The 18,871-nt window shown below is 43.6% G+C and overlaps 1 protein-coding gene across 11 annotated transcripts in view; it reads right to left on the bottom strand.

Annotated features, from left to right (window-relative positions):
* Positions 1 to 18,871, bottom strand: part of LOC115192639 (CUGBP Elav-like family member 5) — a 335,938-nt gene that overhangs the window by 118,490 nt on the left and 198,577 nt on the right. For all 11 annotated transcript variants that reach the window (XM_029751379.1, XM_029751383.1, XM_029751380.1 and 8 more), the window contains exon 3: positions 12,905 to 12,953. In XM_029751379.1, coding sequence (XP_029607239.1) covers positions 12,905 to 12,953 — 49 coding nt within the window. The remainder of the gene's footprint in view (positions 1 to 12,904; positions 12,954 to 18,871) is intronic.

The raw sequence follows: 18,871 nt of genomic DNA, 5'->3' as shown, positions 1-18,871 counted from the left end.
TGTATCTCTCTCTCTCTCTAGTGCATCTCTCTCTTTAGTGTATGTCTATCTCTCTAGTGCATCTCTCTTTCTAGTGCATCTCTCTCTTTAGTGTATCTCTCTCTAGTGTATCTCTCTCTAGTGTATCTCTCTCTCTAGTATCTCTCTCTCTCTAGTGTATCTCTCTCTCTAGTGTATCTCTCTCTCTCTAGTGTATCTCTCTCTCTCTAGTGTATCTCTCTCTCTCTAGTGTATGTCTATCTCTCTAGTGTATGTCTATCTCTCTAGTGTATGTCTATCTCTCTAGTGTATGTCTATCTCTCTAGTGTATGTCTCTCTCTCTAGTGTATCTCTCTCTCTCGTGTATCTCTCTCTCTCGTGTATCTCTCTCTCTTTAGTGTATCTCTCTCTCTAGTGTATCTCTCGCTCTAGTGTATGTCTATCTCTCTAGTGTATGTCTATCTCTCTAGTATATGTCTATCTCTCTAGTGTATGTCTATCTCTCTAGTGTATGTCTCTCTCTCTAGTGTATGTCTCTCTCTCTAGTGTATCTCTCTCTCTCTAGTGTATCTCTCTCTCTCGTGTATCTCTCTCTCTTTAGTGTATCTCTCTCTCTAGTGTATCTCTCGCTCTAGTGTATGTCTATCTCTCTAGTGTATGTCTATCTCTCTAGTATATGTCTATCTCTCTAGTGTATGTCTATCTCTCTAGTGTATGTCTATCTCTCTAGTGTATGTCTATCTCTCTAGTGTATGTCTATCTCTCTCTCTAGTGTATCTCTCTCTCTCGTGTATCTCTCTCTCTCGTGTATCTCTCTCTCTCGTGTATCTCTCTAGTGTATGTCTATCTCTCTAGTGCATCTCTCTCTAGTGCATGTCTATCTCTCTAGTGTATGTCTATCTCTCTAGTGTATGTCTATCTCTCTAGTGTATGTCTATCTCTCTAGTGTATCTCTCTCTCTATTGTATCTCTCTCTAGTGCATCTCTCTCTCTCTCTCTCTCTAGTGTATCTCTCTCTCTAGTGTATCTCTCTCTCTAGTGTATCTCTCTCTCTAGTGCATCTCTCTCTAGTGCATCTCTCTCTAGTGCATCTCTCTCTCTCTCTCTAGTGCATCTTTATCTCTCTAGTGTATCTCTCTTTAGTGTATCTCTCTTTAGTGTATCTCTCTCTAGTGTATCTCTCTTTAGTGCATCTCTCTCTTTAGTGCATCTCTCTCTCTAGTGCATCTCTCTCTTTAGTGTATCTCTCTCTCTCTAGTGCATCTCTCTCTTTAGTGTATGTCTATCTCTCTAGTGCATCTCTCTCTCTAGTGCATCTCTCTCTTTAGTGTATCTCTCTCTAGTGTATCTCTCTCTAGTGTATCTCTCTCTCTAGTGTATCTCTCTCTCTAGTGTATCTCTCTCTCTCTAGTGTATCTCTCTCTCTAGTGTATCTCTCTCTCTCTAGTGTATCTCTCTCTCTCTAGTGTATCTCTCTCTCTCTAGTGTATGTCTCTCTCTAGTGTATGTCTATCTCTCTAGTGTATGTCTATCTCTCTAGTGTATGTCTCTCTCTAGTGTATGTCTCTCTCTCTAGTGTATCTCTCTCTCGTGTATCTCTCTCTCTCGTGTATCTCTCTCTCTCGTGTATCTCTCTCTCTACTGTATGTCTATCTCTTTAGTGTATCTCTCTCTCTAGTGTATCTCTCGCTCTCTAGTGTATGTCTCTCTCTCTAGTGTATGTCTCTCTCTCTAGTGTATGTCTATCTTTCTAGTGTATGTCTATCTCTCTAGTGTATGTCTATCTCTCTAGTGTATGTCTATCTCTCTAGTGTATCTCTCTCTCTCTAGTGTATCTCTCTCTCTCTAGTGTATCTCTCTCTCTCTAGTGCATCTCTCTCTTTAGTGTATCTCTCTTTGGTGTATCTCTCTCTCTCTAGTGCATCTCTCTCTTTAGTGTATCTCTCTCTCTAGTGCATCTCTCTCTTTAGTGTATGTCTATCTCTCTAGTGTATCTCTCTCTAGTGTGTCTCTCTCTAGTGTATCTCTTTCTCTAGTGTATCTCTCTCTCTAGTGTGTCTCTCTCTCTCTAGTATCTCTCTCTCTCTAGTATCTCTCTCTCTCTAGTATCTCTCTCTCTCTCTAGTATCTCTCTCTCTCTAGTGTATCTCTCTAGTGCATCTCTCTAGTGTATCTCTCTTTAGTGTATCTCTCTCTAGTGTATCTCTCTCTCTCTTGTGTATCTCTCTCTCTCTAGTGTATCTCTCTCTAGTATCTCTCTCTCTAGTATCTCTCTCTAGTATCTCTCTCTCTCTAGTATCTCTCTCTCTCTAGTATCTCTCTCTCTCTAGTATCTCTCTCTCTAGTATCTCTCTCTCTAGTATCTCTCTCTCTAGTATCTCTCTCTCTCTAGTATCTCTCTCTCTAGTGCATCTCTCTCTAGTGCATCTCTCTCTAGTGCATCTCTCTCTAGTGCATCTCTCTAGTGCATCTCTCTAGTGTATCTCTCTAGTGTATCTCTCTTTAGTGTATCTCTCTTTAGTGTATCTCTCTCTAGTGCATCTCTCTCTTTAGTGTAGGTCTCTCTCTCTCTAGTGTATCTCTCTCTCTCTAGTGTATCTCTCTCTCTAGTGTATCTCTCTCTCTCTAGTGTATCTCTCTCTCTCTAGTGTATCTCTCTCTCTAGTGCATCTCTCTCTAGTGCATCTCTCTCTAGTGCATCTCTCTCTAGTGCATCTCTCTCTAGTGCATCTCTCTCTCTCTCTAGTGTATCTCTCTCTTTAGTGTATCTCTCTCTCTAGTGCATCTCTCTCTTTAGTGTATGTCTATCTCTCTAGTGTATCTCTCTCTCTCTAGTGCATCTCTCTCTTTAGTGCATCTCTCTCTAGTGCATCTCTCTCTTTAGTGTATGTCTATCTCTCTAGTGTATCTCTCTCTCTAGTGTATCTCTCTCTCTCTAGTGCATCTCTCTCTTTAGTGTATCTCTCTTTGGTGTATCTCTCTCTCTCTAGTGCATCTCTCTCTTTAGTGTTTCTCTCTCTCTAGTGCATCTCTCTCTTTAGTGTATGTCTATCTCTCTAGTGTATCTCTCTCTAGTGTATCTCTTTCTCTAGTGTATCTCTCTCTCTAGTGTATCTCTCTCTCTCTAGTATCTCTCTCTCTCTAGTATCTCTCTCTCTCTCTAGTATCTCTCTCTCTCTAGTATCTCTCTCTCTCTAGTGTATCTCTCTCTCTAGTGCATCTCTCTCTAGTGCATCTCTCTCTCTCTCTAGTGCATCTCTCTCTCTCTCTCTAGTGCATCTCTCTCTCTAGTGTATCTCTCTTTAGTGTATCTCTTTAGTGTATCTCTCTCTCTCTAGTGCATCTCTCTCTTTAGTGTATCTCTCTCTCTCTCTAGTGCATCTCTCTCTTTAGTGTAGGTCTCTCTCTCTAGTGTATCTCTCTCTCTCTAGTGTATCTCTCTCTCTCTAGTGTATCTCTCTCTCTCTAGTGTATCTCTCTCTAGTGTATCTCTCTCTAGTGTATCTCTCTCTAGTGTATCTCTCTCTCTAGTGTATCTCTCTCTCTAGTGCATCTCTCTCTAGTTCATCTCTCTCTCTCTCTAGTGCATCTCTCTCTCTCTAGTGCATATCTCTTTAGTGTATCTCTCTTTAGTGTATCTCTCTCTCTAGTGCATCTCTCTCTCTAGTGCATCTCTCTCTCTAGTGTATCTCTCTCTCTAGTGTATCTCTCTCTCTCTCTAGTGCATCTCTCTCTCTAGTGTATCTCTCTCTCTAGTGTATCTCTCTCTCTCTCTAGTGCATCTCTCTCTTTAGTATATGTCTCTCTCTAGTGTTTCTCTCAAAGGGCTTTATTGACATTGGAAACATATGTTTACATTGCCAAAGCAAGTGTTATAGATCATAAACAAAATGTGTGCATTTTTGCCAATTTTAACTGCACAGTCGTTTGGGTTGAAGGGTTTGTATTTTGTGCTGTATTTCATTCAATTTAATTGGAGATCCAGTGGGTTCTGGTAGTCTTTAATAGCTGATTCTAAGATGTGTAATTGATCATGTATAGGTTTTTGCTATTTGTTCTTTGTTATAGAGCCAAAAAGATTGGAGAAGTGGTTTATCCATACATCTCCGTTTTGGATAGATAACGCTTCGTGTTGTTGTTTGTTTTGTGTGTTCCAATTTTCCCAGAAGTGGTTCGATTCTATGGATTCTTCAATTACATTGAGCCGATTTCTGACATGCTGTTCCTTCTATTTTCTGTAGTGTATTTCTGTATTGTTTTAGTGATTCACGATAGTGAAGGCATAGACTCAGGTTTTCTGGGTCTCTATGTTTTTGGTTGGATAGGTTTGTCCATTTTTTCTTAGGTTTTTGCATTCTTCATCAAACCATTTGTCATTGTTTTAGATTTCATAGGGAAGCTGCAAGGTAAAATATACTGTCAAGGCTTTCTACTGCCAAGTTTACACCTTCACTACTACAGTGAAATGTTTTGTCCAGGAAGTTGTCTAAAAGGGTTTACATTTGTTGTTGCCTAATTGTTTTTTGTTAGGTCTCTAAACTACTTTCCTTCCATCTATAGCATTTCTTAATATTGTGCAGTTCCTTTGGTTTTGATGCCTCATGATTGAGTATTACTCTGTTCAAGTAGACTGTGATTTTGCTGTGATCTGATAGGTGGGTTAGTGGGCTGACTGTGAACGCTCTGAGAGACTCTGGGTTGAGATCAATGATAAAGTAATCTACAGTACAACTGCCAAGGGATGAGCTGTAAGTGTACCTACCATAGGAGTCTCCTCAAAGCCTAACATTGACTATGTACAGACCCAGCGTGCAACAGAGCTGCAGGATTCGCTATTTCTCCGGGGTTTTTTCTATTTTTCTCACCTCTCATAGTCTTTCCCTCCTCTCTCTCTCCCTCCCTTCACCTCTCTCTCCTCCTCCCTACCTTTCCCTCAGTGAGAACAGTCTGGTAGATAAAGTGTAGCATGGGGAATCAGTGGATCTCAGAGGGTTTCCTGTCTCATTATTGACCTGTTCTAACATGGCGGTGACTGCTATTTACGCTGAACAAAAATATAAACGCAACATGTAAAGTGTTGGTCCCAGTTAAGAACAAATTCTTATTTACGATGACAGCCTACACCAGCCAAACCTGGACAACGCAGGGCCAATTTTGCGCCGCTCTATGGGACTCCCAATCATGGCCGGTTGTGATACAGCCTGGAATCAAACCAGGGTGTCTGTAGTGACACCTCAAACACTGAGATGCAGTGCCTTAGACCGCTGCACCACTCAAGAGCCAGAGTGCCCCTGTGCTGGGGGCAATAAAAAGCCACTCTAAAATGTGCAGTTTTGTTACACAACACAATGCCACAGATGTCTCAAGTTTTGACGGAACGTGCAAATGGCATGCTGACTGCAGGAATGTCCACCAGAGCCGTTGTAAAAGGATTGACTGTTCTTTCCTTTACCATAAGCCACGTATAATGTCGTTTTAGATCATTTGGCAGTACGTCCAACCGGCCTCACAACCACAGACCATGTGCAACCACACCAGCCCAGGACCTCCACATCCGGCTTCTTCACCTGCGGAATTGTCTGAGAACACCCAACCGGACAGCTGATGAAACTGTGGGTTTGCATAAATTTTTGCACAAACTGTCATAAACCCTCACCAGAGTTTTGACCTGACTGCAGTTCGGCATCTTACCTAACTTCAGTGGGCAAATGCTCACCTTCAATGGCCACTGGCATGCTGGAGAAATGTGCTCTTCGTGGATGAATCCTGGTTTCAACTGTACCGGGCAGATGTCAGAGAGAGTGCATGGCGTCGTGTGGGCGAGCGGTTTTCTGATGTCAACGTTGTGAACAGAGTGCCCCATGGTGGCAGTGGGGTTATGGTATGGGCAGGCATAAGCTACAGACAACAAACACAGTTGCTTTTTATCAATGGCAATTTGAATGCACAGAGATACCGTAATGAGATCCTGAGGCCCACTGACATGCCATTCATCTGCCGCCATCACCTCATGATTAACATGATAATGTACGGCCCCATGTCGCAAGGATCTGTACACAATTCCTACAAGCTGAAAATGTCCCAATTCTTCCATGGCCTGCATACTCACCAGACATGTCACCCATTGACCATGTTTGGGATGCTCTGGATCGACGTGTACAACAGCGTGTTCCAGTTCCCACCAATATCTATTAACTTCGCAAAGCCATTGAAGAGGAGTGGGACAACATTTCACAGGCCACAATCAACAGCCTGATCAACTCTATGCAAAGGAGATGTGTCGCGCTGCATGAGTTAAATGGTGGTCACACCAGATCTTTGTATAGTTTGCTGACAGACATCACTGGGTATAATAGGTTGTACATTAACACCGGGTAAAGCTGAGAAAATTAGGGGTGTGCCAGAAAACTTCACCAGCGAGATGGAACTCTATTCTGAGTAGGAACCAAAACACGAGGGAAACAAGGGGAGGAGTCTTGAGGGGCACGGGAGTCTACTGGGGAGGGGGTTAGGTGGAAATCAAAGAGGTTAGAGATGATTTATCCTGTGTAAGGTCTCCAAATCCTCTGAGGAGTATTGAACAGCCCTTCAAAAAGAAATATCAGCAGCTATTATAGCCAGTCAGTGCCAGTCATCAGGCCTGCATGTGAAATAAAATCAGTTTATTTAATATCTGAGGCGCAAGGGAATGCAGGGGCTGAGCGGAGAGCAGGCCCCCACAGCTCCCTTAAATGCTGCTGCACATCCCATCATAGAGCAGAGGCTCCAATAGGATTCAATGTGTTGTAACAACGTGACGGCCGCTCTTCTGTTTTCCTAGAGTAAGGATGTGATTGAGCATTAATATTAATTTCCCAGCATCTTTGTTAGGTGCCGCTATAAGGAAATCAGTCAATTTAATTCATTAGGCCCTAATCTATGGATTTCCCATGACTGGGAATACAGATATGCATCTGTTGTTCACAGTTACTATGGGCCTCACAATGGTCCTCAGGATCTCATCACAGTATTTCTGTGCATTCAAATTGCCATCGATAAAATGCAACTGTTTGTTTTCCTTAGCTTATGCCTGCCCATACCATAACCCCACCGCCACCGTGGGGCACTCTGTTCACAATGCTGACATCAGCAAACCGCTCACCCACACAACGCCATACACGTGGTCTGCGGTTGTGAGGTTGGTAGTACAAACTGCCAAATTCACTAAAACGCTTATGGTAGAGAAATGAACATTCCTGCAGTCAGCTTGCCAATTGCACGCTCTGTCAAACTTGAGAGATCTGTGGCATTGTGTTGTGTGACAAAACTGCACATTTTAGAGCAGCCTTTTATTGTCCCCAGCACAAGGTGCACCTGTGTAATGATCATGTGTAATCATCAGTTTCTTGATATGCCACACCTGTCAGGTGGATGGATTATCTTGGCAAAGGAGAAATGCTCACTAACAGGGATGTAAACAAATTTGTGCACAAAATTTGAGAGAAATAAGCTTTTTGTGCGTATGGAACATTACTGGGATATTTTATTTCAGCTCATGAAACATGGGACCAACACTTTACATGTTGCTGTTCAGTGTACATGATTTTTACCTATATAACTACCTCAATGTTTTATTCCATGCTGAAATGTGTCTGATTTGCATACTAGTAACATGATTGATATTGACATTTCAATATTCATTGTTGTGTGACTGTTGTAATACTTACCTGATCCTCCTTGATATTTAATTCTGAGTGAAAAATGAAACATGACACTTGGTGTAAATCTTCTTAGTACGCATTCCCCATCACATGTACTTTAAATGATATTGTGAAAGTCATTTTCATTAATGCTATTGAAATTGTGAAACGATTTCAATGTCTCGAGTACCGTTTACCTTTTTATGAAATTGAGCACATTGATAGATATTAAGTCAACTTGGAATAAGCCCGTAATTGAAATTGTACAGCCTAACACATCAAATCAATTTCACTAAATTGTTCTTATTTTTGTTTGCTGTCACAATTTACCATAAGGTGTTAAAAATTACAAATCTACATTTGTAACTAGTACTTTTTTGACCGGATACTTAAAAAAAAAAAACTTTTTGTATTTTTTTATTTTTTTTATTGAATTTCAAAACATACAATCTACCTGCAGTGAAGCCGCTTAACATTTACAATATATTCAGTCATCCAGCAGACATCCAAAGTGACCCACAGGAGCAACCAGGGTCAAGAGCCCCGCCCAAGGGCACATCCACAGATCTCCCACCAAGTCGAATCGTTTACCCGAACTAGCGACCTCTCAGCCACCGGCCCATGCTCCCAACCGCCAGGCCAACAACCATCCAAGATCCCCCCCCCACAGTTCCCTGCGAGAGTTCCCCCTCACCCATCCAAGACCCTCACAGTCCCTCCTGAAAAACCACCCACCCGATGCGCCATAGAAAAACAACAACAGGAAACAACAATGCAAAAACAAAAGACATCAAGACATCAAAAGACATCAAGGACATGTGTGTGCACATGTGTGCTTTTGAATGTGAGTGTGTGTATGCATGTGTACGTGCGTACAAGTGCTTGAGTGGCATCAGCCTCAGGCAAACAGGCATTGGATTTTAACAGTTCCTTTATAGTGCAATTTTAACTTCTATTTTTTTTTTTTTTCATTTTTTACTTTTATCTTTGACCGTCATTCTACCCCCTGCCCAGAAACTTCACTCCCACTTGTCTCCAGTTCCACGTCCCAACACTCAGCCCATACTTTTTACTTTTACTTGAGAAGTTTCTTAAGAGGGCTACTTTTTCAGATTTTCAGTAATCTACCCACCTCTGCCCAAAACAACCACTATCAGCATGGCTACTACAAAGGCTACCAAAGTTGAGGACTGTTGGACATTCTTACCATTGGTACACATAACAAGTTAATTGAAAAAAAATCTATTGTTAATAACCAGTGAGCGCTGGTCCTTGCGGTGAGGGGTCCTGCAGGTATACGGTAGAGGGGGTCAGTCCCAAACGGCCAGTCTGGCCCAGGTGCTGTGATCTGTCCTCCCCGTAATGAGATTAAGTGAGTAATTAGAAGCTGGCGGACAGGATGGAGAGCCCGGTCCCCCAGTGGCCTGGTGCATGGTCCATCCCTGGTGTCATCATCTCCCCAGAACAGGAAGTCTAATTAAGATCTCCCCCTGGGCATGACTGGAGGGAGGGAGGTGTGGTCCATAAAGGACAAAGGAGAAAGAGAGCTTTTGCCTGTATATGTAGCAACTAGTTGAGTTTGCTAAGGCAGCTACAGTGGATTCGGAAAGTATTCAGACTTTTTACACATTGTATTACGTTACAGCCTTATTCTAAAATTGATTAAATTAATTGTTTTCCTCATCAATCTATGTTTGCAAATGTATTTAAAAAAAACGTAAATACCTTATTTACATAAGTATTTAGACCCTTTGATATGAGACTTGAAATTGAGCTCAGGTGCATTCTGTTTCTATTGATCATCCTTGAGGTGTTTTTACAACTTCATTGGAGTCCACCTGTGGTAAATTAAATTGATTGGACATGATTTGGAAAGGTGCACACCTGTCTATATAAGGTCCAATAGTTACCAGTGCATGTCAGAGTAAAAACCAAGCCATGAGGTTGAAGTATTTGTCTGTAGAGCTCTGAGACAGGATAGTGTCGAGGCACAGATATGGGGAAGGGTACCAATACATTTCTGCAGCATTGCAGGTCCCCAAGAACACAGTGGCCTCTTTTTAGAGCTGGCCACCTGGCCAAACTGAGCAATCGGGGGAGAAGGGCCTTGGTCAGGGAGGTGACCAAGAACCCGATGGTCACTCTGACAGAGCTCTAGAGTTCCTCTGTGGAGATGGTTGTCCATCTGGAAGTTTCTCCCATCTCTGCAGCACTCCACCAATCAGACCTTTATGATAGAGTGGCCAGACGGAAGCTACCCCATAATGACAAAGGAACAGGAAAGGGCCTTCCCCAAACTGTTGCCACACAGTTTGTCTAGAATGTTCTTGTGCTGACGTTGCTTCCAGGGACAGTTTGGAACTTGGTAGTGAGTGTTGCATCCGAGGACGATGATTTTTCCGCGCTACGCGCTTCAGAACTCAGCGGTCCCGTTCTGTGAGCTTGTGTGGCCTACCACTTCAGGGTTGAGCCGTTGTTGCTCCTAGACATTTCCACTTCACAATGACAGCACTTACAGTTGACCAGGGCACTTACAGTTGAACAGAAATTTGACAAACTTACTTTTTGGAAAGGTGGCATCCTATGAGGGTGCCAAGTTGAAAGTCACTGAGCTCTTCAGTAAGGCCATTCTACTGCCAATGTTTGTCTATGAAGAATGCATGGCTGTGTGATCAATTTTATACACCTGTCAGCAATGGGTGTAGCTGAACTAGCCGAATAAACTAATTTGAATAGGTGTCCACATAGTGTATCTACCTCAATTACCTTGTACCCCTGCACATCGACTCGGTACTAGTACCCTGTGTATAGAGCCAAGTTATCGCTACTCACTGTGTATTCATTCCTTGTGTTATTATTTTTATATTATTTCTCTTTTTATTCTCTCTGCATTGTCGGCATGGTAAGCGTTTCACTGTTAGTCTATACCTGCTGTTTACGAAGCATGTGACAAGTAACATTTGATTTGAAAAAGACAGCTGAGTGTCATTGTTAATGCGAACACACACCACCACAATGGCAAAATCAATGGGCCTTTAAGGGGCATCAATCTTGACAGCACAAGACCCCTGCTTGTCTCAGTGCTGACTGGTCGGGGGTTTAGGGGGGGCAAGGGGCTAGAATGCTAGGGAGGCCAGGCGTCTAGGGGGCCAGAGGCTAGAGGGGCCAGGGGCATAGGGGGATAAGTAGGCTAGGAGGGATAGAGAGACCAGGGGAGCCAGGGGGCTATGGGGAGCTAGGTGGTCCAGGGGGCTAGAGGTGCCGGGGGATAGGGGGATAAGTAGGCTAGGAGGGATAGAGAGACCAGGGGAGCCAGGGGGCTATGGGGAGCTAGGTGGTCCAGGGGGCCAGAGGTGCCAGGGGGCTAGAGGGATAAGTAGGCTAGGAGGGATAGAGAGACCAGGGGAGCCAGGGGGCTATGAGGAGCTAGGTGGTCCAGGGGGCTAGAGGTGTCGGGGGATAGGGGGATAAGTAGGCTAGGGGGGATAGAGAGACGAGGGGAGCCAGGGGGCTATGGGGAGCTAGGTGGTCCAGGGGGCTAGAGGTGCCGGGGGATAGGGGGATAAGTAGGCTAGGGGGGATAGAGAGACGAGGGGAGCCAGGGGGCTATGGGGAGCTAGGTGGTCCAGGGGGCTAGAGGTGCCGGGGGATAGGGGGATAAGTAGGCTAGGGGGGATAGAGAGACGAGGGGAGCCAGGGGGCTATGGGGAGCTAGAGGGGCTAGGGACAAATAACTGGGAGATGAGCAGGTGCTGTGATCTGTTATCTCTATTCGCCTTTTCTCGATCAATCTCTAGAAATTAGGCTGTCCTTTTGAACATTGCGTCATCTGACAGGCGGCCAAGTTGCCCGCTGACCTAATGCATCCTAACCCAAAACAGACAGCGGTTTCTAGGTAAAGCTGGTGCAGAAGTGGGACATGGGAAGGATTAGCTTCCTGCTCTTGTTTTCTTTGTTTTGCTTTCCCTCTCGCTGTCTCTCCCTCTCTCTGTCTGCCTCCCTCTCTCTCTCACTCTGTCTGCATCCCTCTCTCTCTGTTTCCCTCTCTCATGCTCTCTCTCTGTCTGCCTCTCTCCCTCTCTCTGTCTGCCTCTCTCAATCTCTCTGTCTGCCTCTCTCAATCTCTCTGTCTGCCTCTCTCTCTCCCTCTCTCTCTCTCTGTCTGCCTCCCTCTCTCTTTCTTTGTCTGCCTCCCTCTCTCTTTCTTTGTCTGCCTCTCTCTCTTTTTGTCTGCCTCCCTCTCTTTCTTTGTCTGCCTCTCTACCTCGCTCTGTCAGCCTCTCTCTCTCGCTCTGTCAGCCTCTCTCTCTCGCTCTCTTTGTCTGCCTCTCTACCTCTCTCTGTCAGCCTCTCTCTCTTTGTCTGCCTCTCTCTCTCTCTTTGTCTGCCTCTCTCCCTCTCTCTGTCTGCCTCTCTCCTTCTGTCTCTCACTAACTGAGGCATGGAAAATCTCTCCCTCTCACAAGGCTCTTCAGAATAGAACTCCATAGCACTCGTTTCATCACACACTGTCACTACACACTGTCACACAATATGAACCCCCCCACCCCCCAAAAAAACTTAAAGGATGTTCCATCCCTTCATCACATTAACATCTATGCAGATCCGTGGCGAGTAAAGGAAAGACCAGAGAGATCAAAGACGACAAAATGAAGGCCAAGTAAATGAGGATCTTGGCAAGGGCCCTGTGAATTTTATTGATTGTTTGGCAAGCTATGCATGCTCCCACCCTCCTCCGCCTCCCCCTATACTCTCTTGTCTAGAACATACACGTCCGTTTAAGCAAACAGATTGTGTGTGTGGAGTTTGTGTGTGTGTGTGTGTGTGTGGGGAGGGGGGGGGGGGTTAAGGGGGCTCTACTGTAGGGCTCTAATCACTTTTTAATTCACAGTAGTATGATAATGTGCTTGGCAGAGGGAGGCCAGGGTTAGATAGGCAGGCAGACAGGCAAGCAGCAGAAGCCACTAGCTGCCTTCAGTCCCCTGCAAAACCAACCACCGTCTCCTTAATTAAAATGAATACGCAGAGCATCAATCAGATAAACACAGGCAACAGAGAGAGAGAGAGAGAGACTGTGAAAGAGAGAGAGAGAAAGAGAGATTGAAAGAGAAAGTGCAAAAGAAAGGGAAAGAGAGAAAAAGAGAGAAAAAATGAGAGCTGGAAAAAAAAGAGAGCAAAATAGAGAGAGCAGAAACAAGAAACAGAATGAGAGATAAAAAAAGGATGTCAGAAAATGAGACAAATACCTCCACGGCTCTCACTGTCAGCCGGCTTCACCTGGATGGGCCGAGTCATCTGGAGAAAAAACAATAGAGACAGAGAGGTTAGTCCTGGTGTGTGGAACTGTCGTCACCACAACAAGGTAACAAGCTTGAAGTGTCATGGCCCTCTCCCACACAAACAGCTGTTCCCTGATACTGATCAAAGTGCCATGGCGTATGGTGGGCACCAAGAGGGATGCAGTTGGGTTGACACTCAGTGCTACTCACTGGAGAGAAATAAGTCCCGCACGTCTCATATTCACACGATCAGACAATCCGAATGGCCTGAATGGTGCGCGCTGTTGGAGGGTATGTATGTGTGTGTGGAAGCACACACCTATGCATGCGTGTGTGTGTGTGCATGACTAAGAGGCAGGCCAAGTGAATCCAGCCACAGGAGGAGCGAGATCAATGCAGGCCTATTGATCCACAAACCCTGAGCTGAGGAGAGTGTCTGGCTGGGAAGGATTCTCTGGTTAGGAGGCTCATAGTAATCCACTAGAACCTGATAAGAATGGTATTTTTTGGATTAGATGTTTCTGTCATCACAGCCTTTATGTCACGCTTTCCCCTGACTTTCTCCCTCCTTTTTCAATATTATTTTTCAAGCTAAACAGCTTTCCCAACTTATTTGTTCTCCTGCAAACTTTCTAGAACATTCCCTGAATTTCTGAGTGTTTGTTAAATTACCAGTTACATGCACATACAGTAGTTCGCAAACAAATCAAATCCAATGATGATACAAATCAATCATATTTATCACAAAAACACATACACCCACACAGGTACACCCACACAGGTACACCCACACAGGTACACCCACACAGGTACACCCACACAGGTACACCCACACAGGTACACCCAAAGGCCCACATACATTTAAAAAGTTGTTTATGTTCAAAGAGGAGACAAAAATAAATGGCCCTGAATAGTTTTCCATTTACTCCCCCCTTCTCCCCCTTTCTCCCCCCTTCTCCCCCCTCATCCTCCAGTGTTTCAGTCCAAATGGAACCCTTTGTCGATCCAAACAAATTGTTCTAATAATAACGCAGCAGGACGATTTTTTATGAAAAAGGTGCCAAGATCTGCATTGATTTGTGACAAGATTACCCAAATATGCAAAGCAATCTCCTTCCCTTCACGGCCCTCTCAGCCATCTGTAACCTGGAATTAAGCACATTTTTATTGCTCCACAACATGGCTTCCCTCCCAATTCCAAGTCAATTCACCAGATTTTTTTGGAGTGCAAGCTCACCATTTTTTTTCCCCCAGCGCTTTTTTTTCACACTGATCAATTTTTTTTCTACTGTCCAATTCCTGGGCCGACAAAAGGTCAGATTTAAAGACAGGGCAGTGCTATAAAAGCATGACTTGTTCAAGGAGAAACACCATAATGGGATTTTAAAACATCTCAATAATATTAAGCTGATATATGAGGGAGAGGCCTGGGCCACATTCATTAAGTGCTAAACGTATCTACTTTCACCTTGAGGAACGAAGCAACCTTGCTCAATGGAATTATTCCATAAATTTACCCATCGTAAATAATAAATAGCTGGGGCTAAGTCTTTTGAAGGTTTTGGCCCATGCTTACCGGCTCGCTAACGCTAACCCATTCACTAAATATGAACACTGCCTTTCCCTGTAGGATCCGTGTGAGCCGAGATGACCCCACCGTAATGTTGCGGTTACACTACAAAAGGGTCTGCCTCAGGGCCGCAGGCAGGCGAACTTACTGTTGAGAGTTACAATAGTAGAGTACACAAGGTGCAATTTCGAAGCGCACCCCCATCTTCATCGACATGGCTGCAGTGGAGCAGGTAGAGAGCTTCAAGTTCCTCGGTGTCCAAATCACTAAGGACTTAAAATGGTCCACACTCATGCAAATAGTCGTGAAGAAGGTGCGACAGCAACTCTTCCCCCTAAGGAGGCTGACAAAATGTGGCATGGTCCCTCAATTCCTCACTAAGTTATATAGCTGCACCATTGAGATAATCTTGATTGGCTGCATCACTGCTTGGTATGGCGACTGCACCACCCTTGATCGCATGGCGCTACGGAGGGTGGTGCGGACAGCCCACTACATCACTGGGGCCAAGCTCCCTGCCATCCAGGACCTCTATTTCAGGCAGTGTGAAAGGAATGCCCATAAAATTGGTAAAAACTCCAGCCACCCAAGCCATAGACTGTTCTCTCTGCTTCCGCACGGTAAGTGGTACTGGAGCAACAAGTCTGACATCAACAGGCTCCTGAACAACTTCTATCCAAAGCCATAAGACTGCTAAATAGCTAACAAAATGGCTACACGGACTATCTGCATTGACCCTTCTATTTTATTTCCACTTTTGTCTCTATACCCACTCACACACTCTACACACTCACTCACACAGACTCACACTCCAACATACACACACACTTAATTTGATCACACACACAACACGCATACGCATTCATACTGACATACATGCAGGCACACACACTTACATAAAATCATCAGATATGCTGCTGGTACTCTGTTTATCACATATCCCGATGCCTGGTCACCTTACCCTTATACATACAGTATCTAACCCTACCACTCCAGTATCCCTGCACATTGTAAATATGGTAATGGCACTGATCCTGGAACTGACTCTCAATATAGCTTACTTACTTTCTTGTGTTTTTCTTATTCTTTACTTCAATTTCTTGTTTTTGTTCTACATTACTTGTACATGAATTGTTTATAGCACTACTAATATTGATTACTGCATTGTTGGGAAAGCGTAAGCAAGAAAGACATTTCACCGTACTTGTGCCCATGACAATAAAAATTTCAAACATGAAACATGGCATAAGCCATGGCAAAATGTGTAGAATTGCAGGAAATTTGCTTTAAAACTGCAACAACAAAAAGATCTGTAAAGGAAATGTATTTGTTGACCTTTTGTTAATAAAATACTTTTTTCTGCTAACAGATTTTAATGTGAGTTAATTTAATGTGTATCGGCTAATTGTATAGCTAATAGGCTATGTGTATGTAGATCAACTGAGGTGAATGAAGCTACAGCAACCAGTGTGATAATGGCTGGGGTCATTTCTGCTAGTTTTTTTCTGTTCTCCAAACAGCCTTTTAGAGTTTTTAAATTGTATAGAAATACATTAAATAAGTTTTAACTTGCTTAAAATGTATTGTACTCAATGGACTAAAACATCCCACATTCAAAGTATCATGATAGATTGAATACCTTACTGTGAAAAATATCCCCAAGACAAATTTAATGTTCACTGATAACTTTGGCACCTTTACAATGGCAAACTCAAATGCCAAGTACAAACCAAGATGGAGAATCGTTGTGCTTTGAAATTTGTGGTAAGATAAAAAAATATATGTTTCTACACTACTATGTATCATGGAAGTAATGTTCACTATATACAGTGCCTTCGGAAAGTATTCAGACCCCTTGACTTTTTCCACATTTTGTTACGTTACAGCCTTATTAAAAAATTTATTGAAAAAAAAAGTTATCATCAATCTACACATAATACCCATTAATGACAATGCAAAAACAGGTTTTTAGAAATGTTTGCAAATGTATATAAAATCAAAAACTGAAATATCACATTTACATAAGTATTCAGACCCTTTACTCAGTACTTTGTTGAAGCACCTTTGGCAGCAATTAGAGCATCGATACTTCTTGGGTATGACGCTACAAGCTTGGTACACCTGTATTTGGGGAGTTTCTCCCATTCTTCTCTGCAGATCCTCTCAATCTCTGTCAGGTTGGATGGGAAGTGTTGCTTCACAGCTATTTTCAGGTCTCTTCTGAGAAGTCCGAGCTCAGGCTGGGCCACTCAAGGACATTCAGCGACTTGTCCCAAAGCCACTCCTGCATTGTCTTGGCTGTGTGATTAAGGTCGTTGTCCTGTTGGAAGGTGAACCATCGCCCCAGTCTGAGGTGCTGAGCGCTCTGGAGCAGGTTTTCATCATGGATCTCTCTGTACTTTGCTCTTGCACTCTCATCTTTGACTCGATCCTGACTAGTGTCCCAGTCCATGCCTTTTGTCAAACTCCAAGCGGGCTGAAATATGCCTTTTACTTAGGAGTAGCTTCCATCTGGCCACTCTACCATAAAGGCCTGATTGGTGGAGTGCTGCAGAGATGGTTGTCCTTCTGGAAGGTTCTCCCATCTCCACAGAGGAATTCTAGAGCTCTGTCAGAGTGACCATCGGGTTCTTGGTCACCTCCCTGACCAAGGCCCTTCTCCCCCAATTGCTCAGTTTGGCCGGGCGGTCAGCTCTAGGAAGACTCTTGGTGGTTCCAAACTTTTTCAATTCAAGAATTATGGAGGCCTCTGTGTTCTTTGGGACCTTCAATGCTGCAGAACATTTTTGGTACCCTTCCCCAGATCGGTGCTCCGACACAATCCTGTCTCTGAGCTCTAAGGACAATTCCTTCGACCTCATGGCTTGGTTTTTGCTCTGACATGCACTGTCAACTGTGGGACGTTATATAGACAGGTGTGTGCCTTTCCAAAACATGTCCAATCAATTGAATTTACCACAGGTGGACTCCAATGAAGTTGTAGAAACATCTCAAGGATGAGATGGAAACAGGAAATGTTTTCTAAAAATCTGTTTTCACTTTGTCACCTGGGGTATAATGTGTAGATTGCAGAGAAAAAAAAGTATATTTAATCCATTTTAGATTAAGGCTGTAACGTAACAAAATGTGGAAAAAGTAAAGTGGTCTGAATACTTTCCGAAGGCACTGTACTCTAGCTTGCAGACACAGAGGTCTTCTCCACAGGGTTTCTGAGAGTGGGATGTATTATCTCTCTCTAAGCCCAGCTACGGTTCAGGCAGTAGCATGTTGGCTTAATTGCCCATTTATTTGTCCGTCAGGATGCTCTCGATGGTGCAGCTGTAGACCTTTTGAGGATCTGAGGACCCATGCCAAATCTTTTCAGTCTCCTGAGGGGGAATAGGTTTTGTCATGCCCGCTTCAAGACTGTCTTGGTGTCCTTGGACCATGTACGTTTGTTGGTGATGTGGACACCAAGGAACTTGAAGCTCTCAACCTGCTCCACTACAGCCCCATCGATGAAAATGGGTGTGTTCCTGTAGTCCACAATCATCTCCTTATAGAGAAGAGGACTCGACATGTACTGCACTGAAACAAATGACTGATGACTGGTTGAAAGACATTGATAATAAGAAGATTGTGGGGGCTGTTATATTTCAGTGCAGCTTTTGATATCATTGACCATTATTGTTGAGAAACGTATGTCTTATGGCTTTTCAACCTCTGCCATATTATGGATTCAGAGGGGGTTTTCTTTAATGGAAGCTTCTCTAATGTCAAACATGTAAAGTGTGGTGTACCGCAGGTTAGCTCTATAGGCTCTCTACTCATTTCTATTTTTACCAATGACCTGCCACTGGCATTAAAAAAAGCATGTGTGTCCATGTATGCTGATGATTCAACCATACACACATCATCAATAACAGCTAATAAAGTCACTGAAACCCTTAAAACAAAGAGTTGCAGTCAGTTTTGGAATGGGTGGCCAGTTATAAACTGGTCCTTAGCAACTCTAAAACTAAGAGCATTGTATTTGTTACAAATCATTCCCTAAGTTCTAGACCTAAGCTGAATCTGGTAATGAATGGCATGGCTGTTGAACACGTTGAGAAGACCAAATCACTTGGTGTTACCTTAGATTGTAAACTGTCATGGTCAAAATATATAGATTCAATGGTTGTAAAGATGGGGAGAAGTCTGTCCGTAATATAGAGATGCTCTGTTTTTTGACACCACAATCCACAAAGCAAGTACTGCAGGCTATAGTTTTATCTCATCTAGATTATTGTCCAGTCATATGGTCAAGTGCTGCAAAGAAATACCTAGTTAACCTGCAGCTGGCCCAGAACAGATATGCATGCCAGTCTCTCTTGGCTAAGAGTTGA

The sequence above is a fragment of the Salmo trutta genome, chromosome 4 (genome assembly GCF_901001165.1).
Source record: "Salmo trutta chromosome 4, fSalTru1.1, whole genome shotgun sequence".
Classification (NCBI taxonomy): Eukaryota; Metazoa; Chordata; class Actinopteri; order Salmoniformes; family Salmonidae; genus Salmo; species Salmo trutta.
This window is presented reverse-complemented; position numbering and strand designations above follow the sequence as displayed.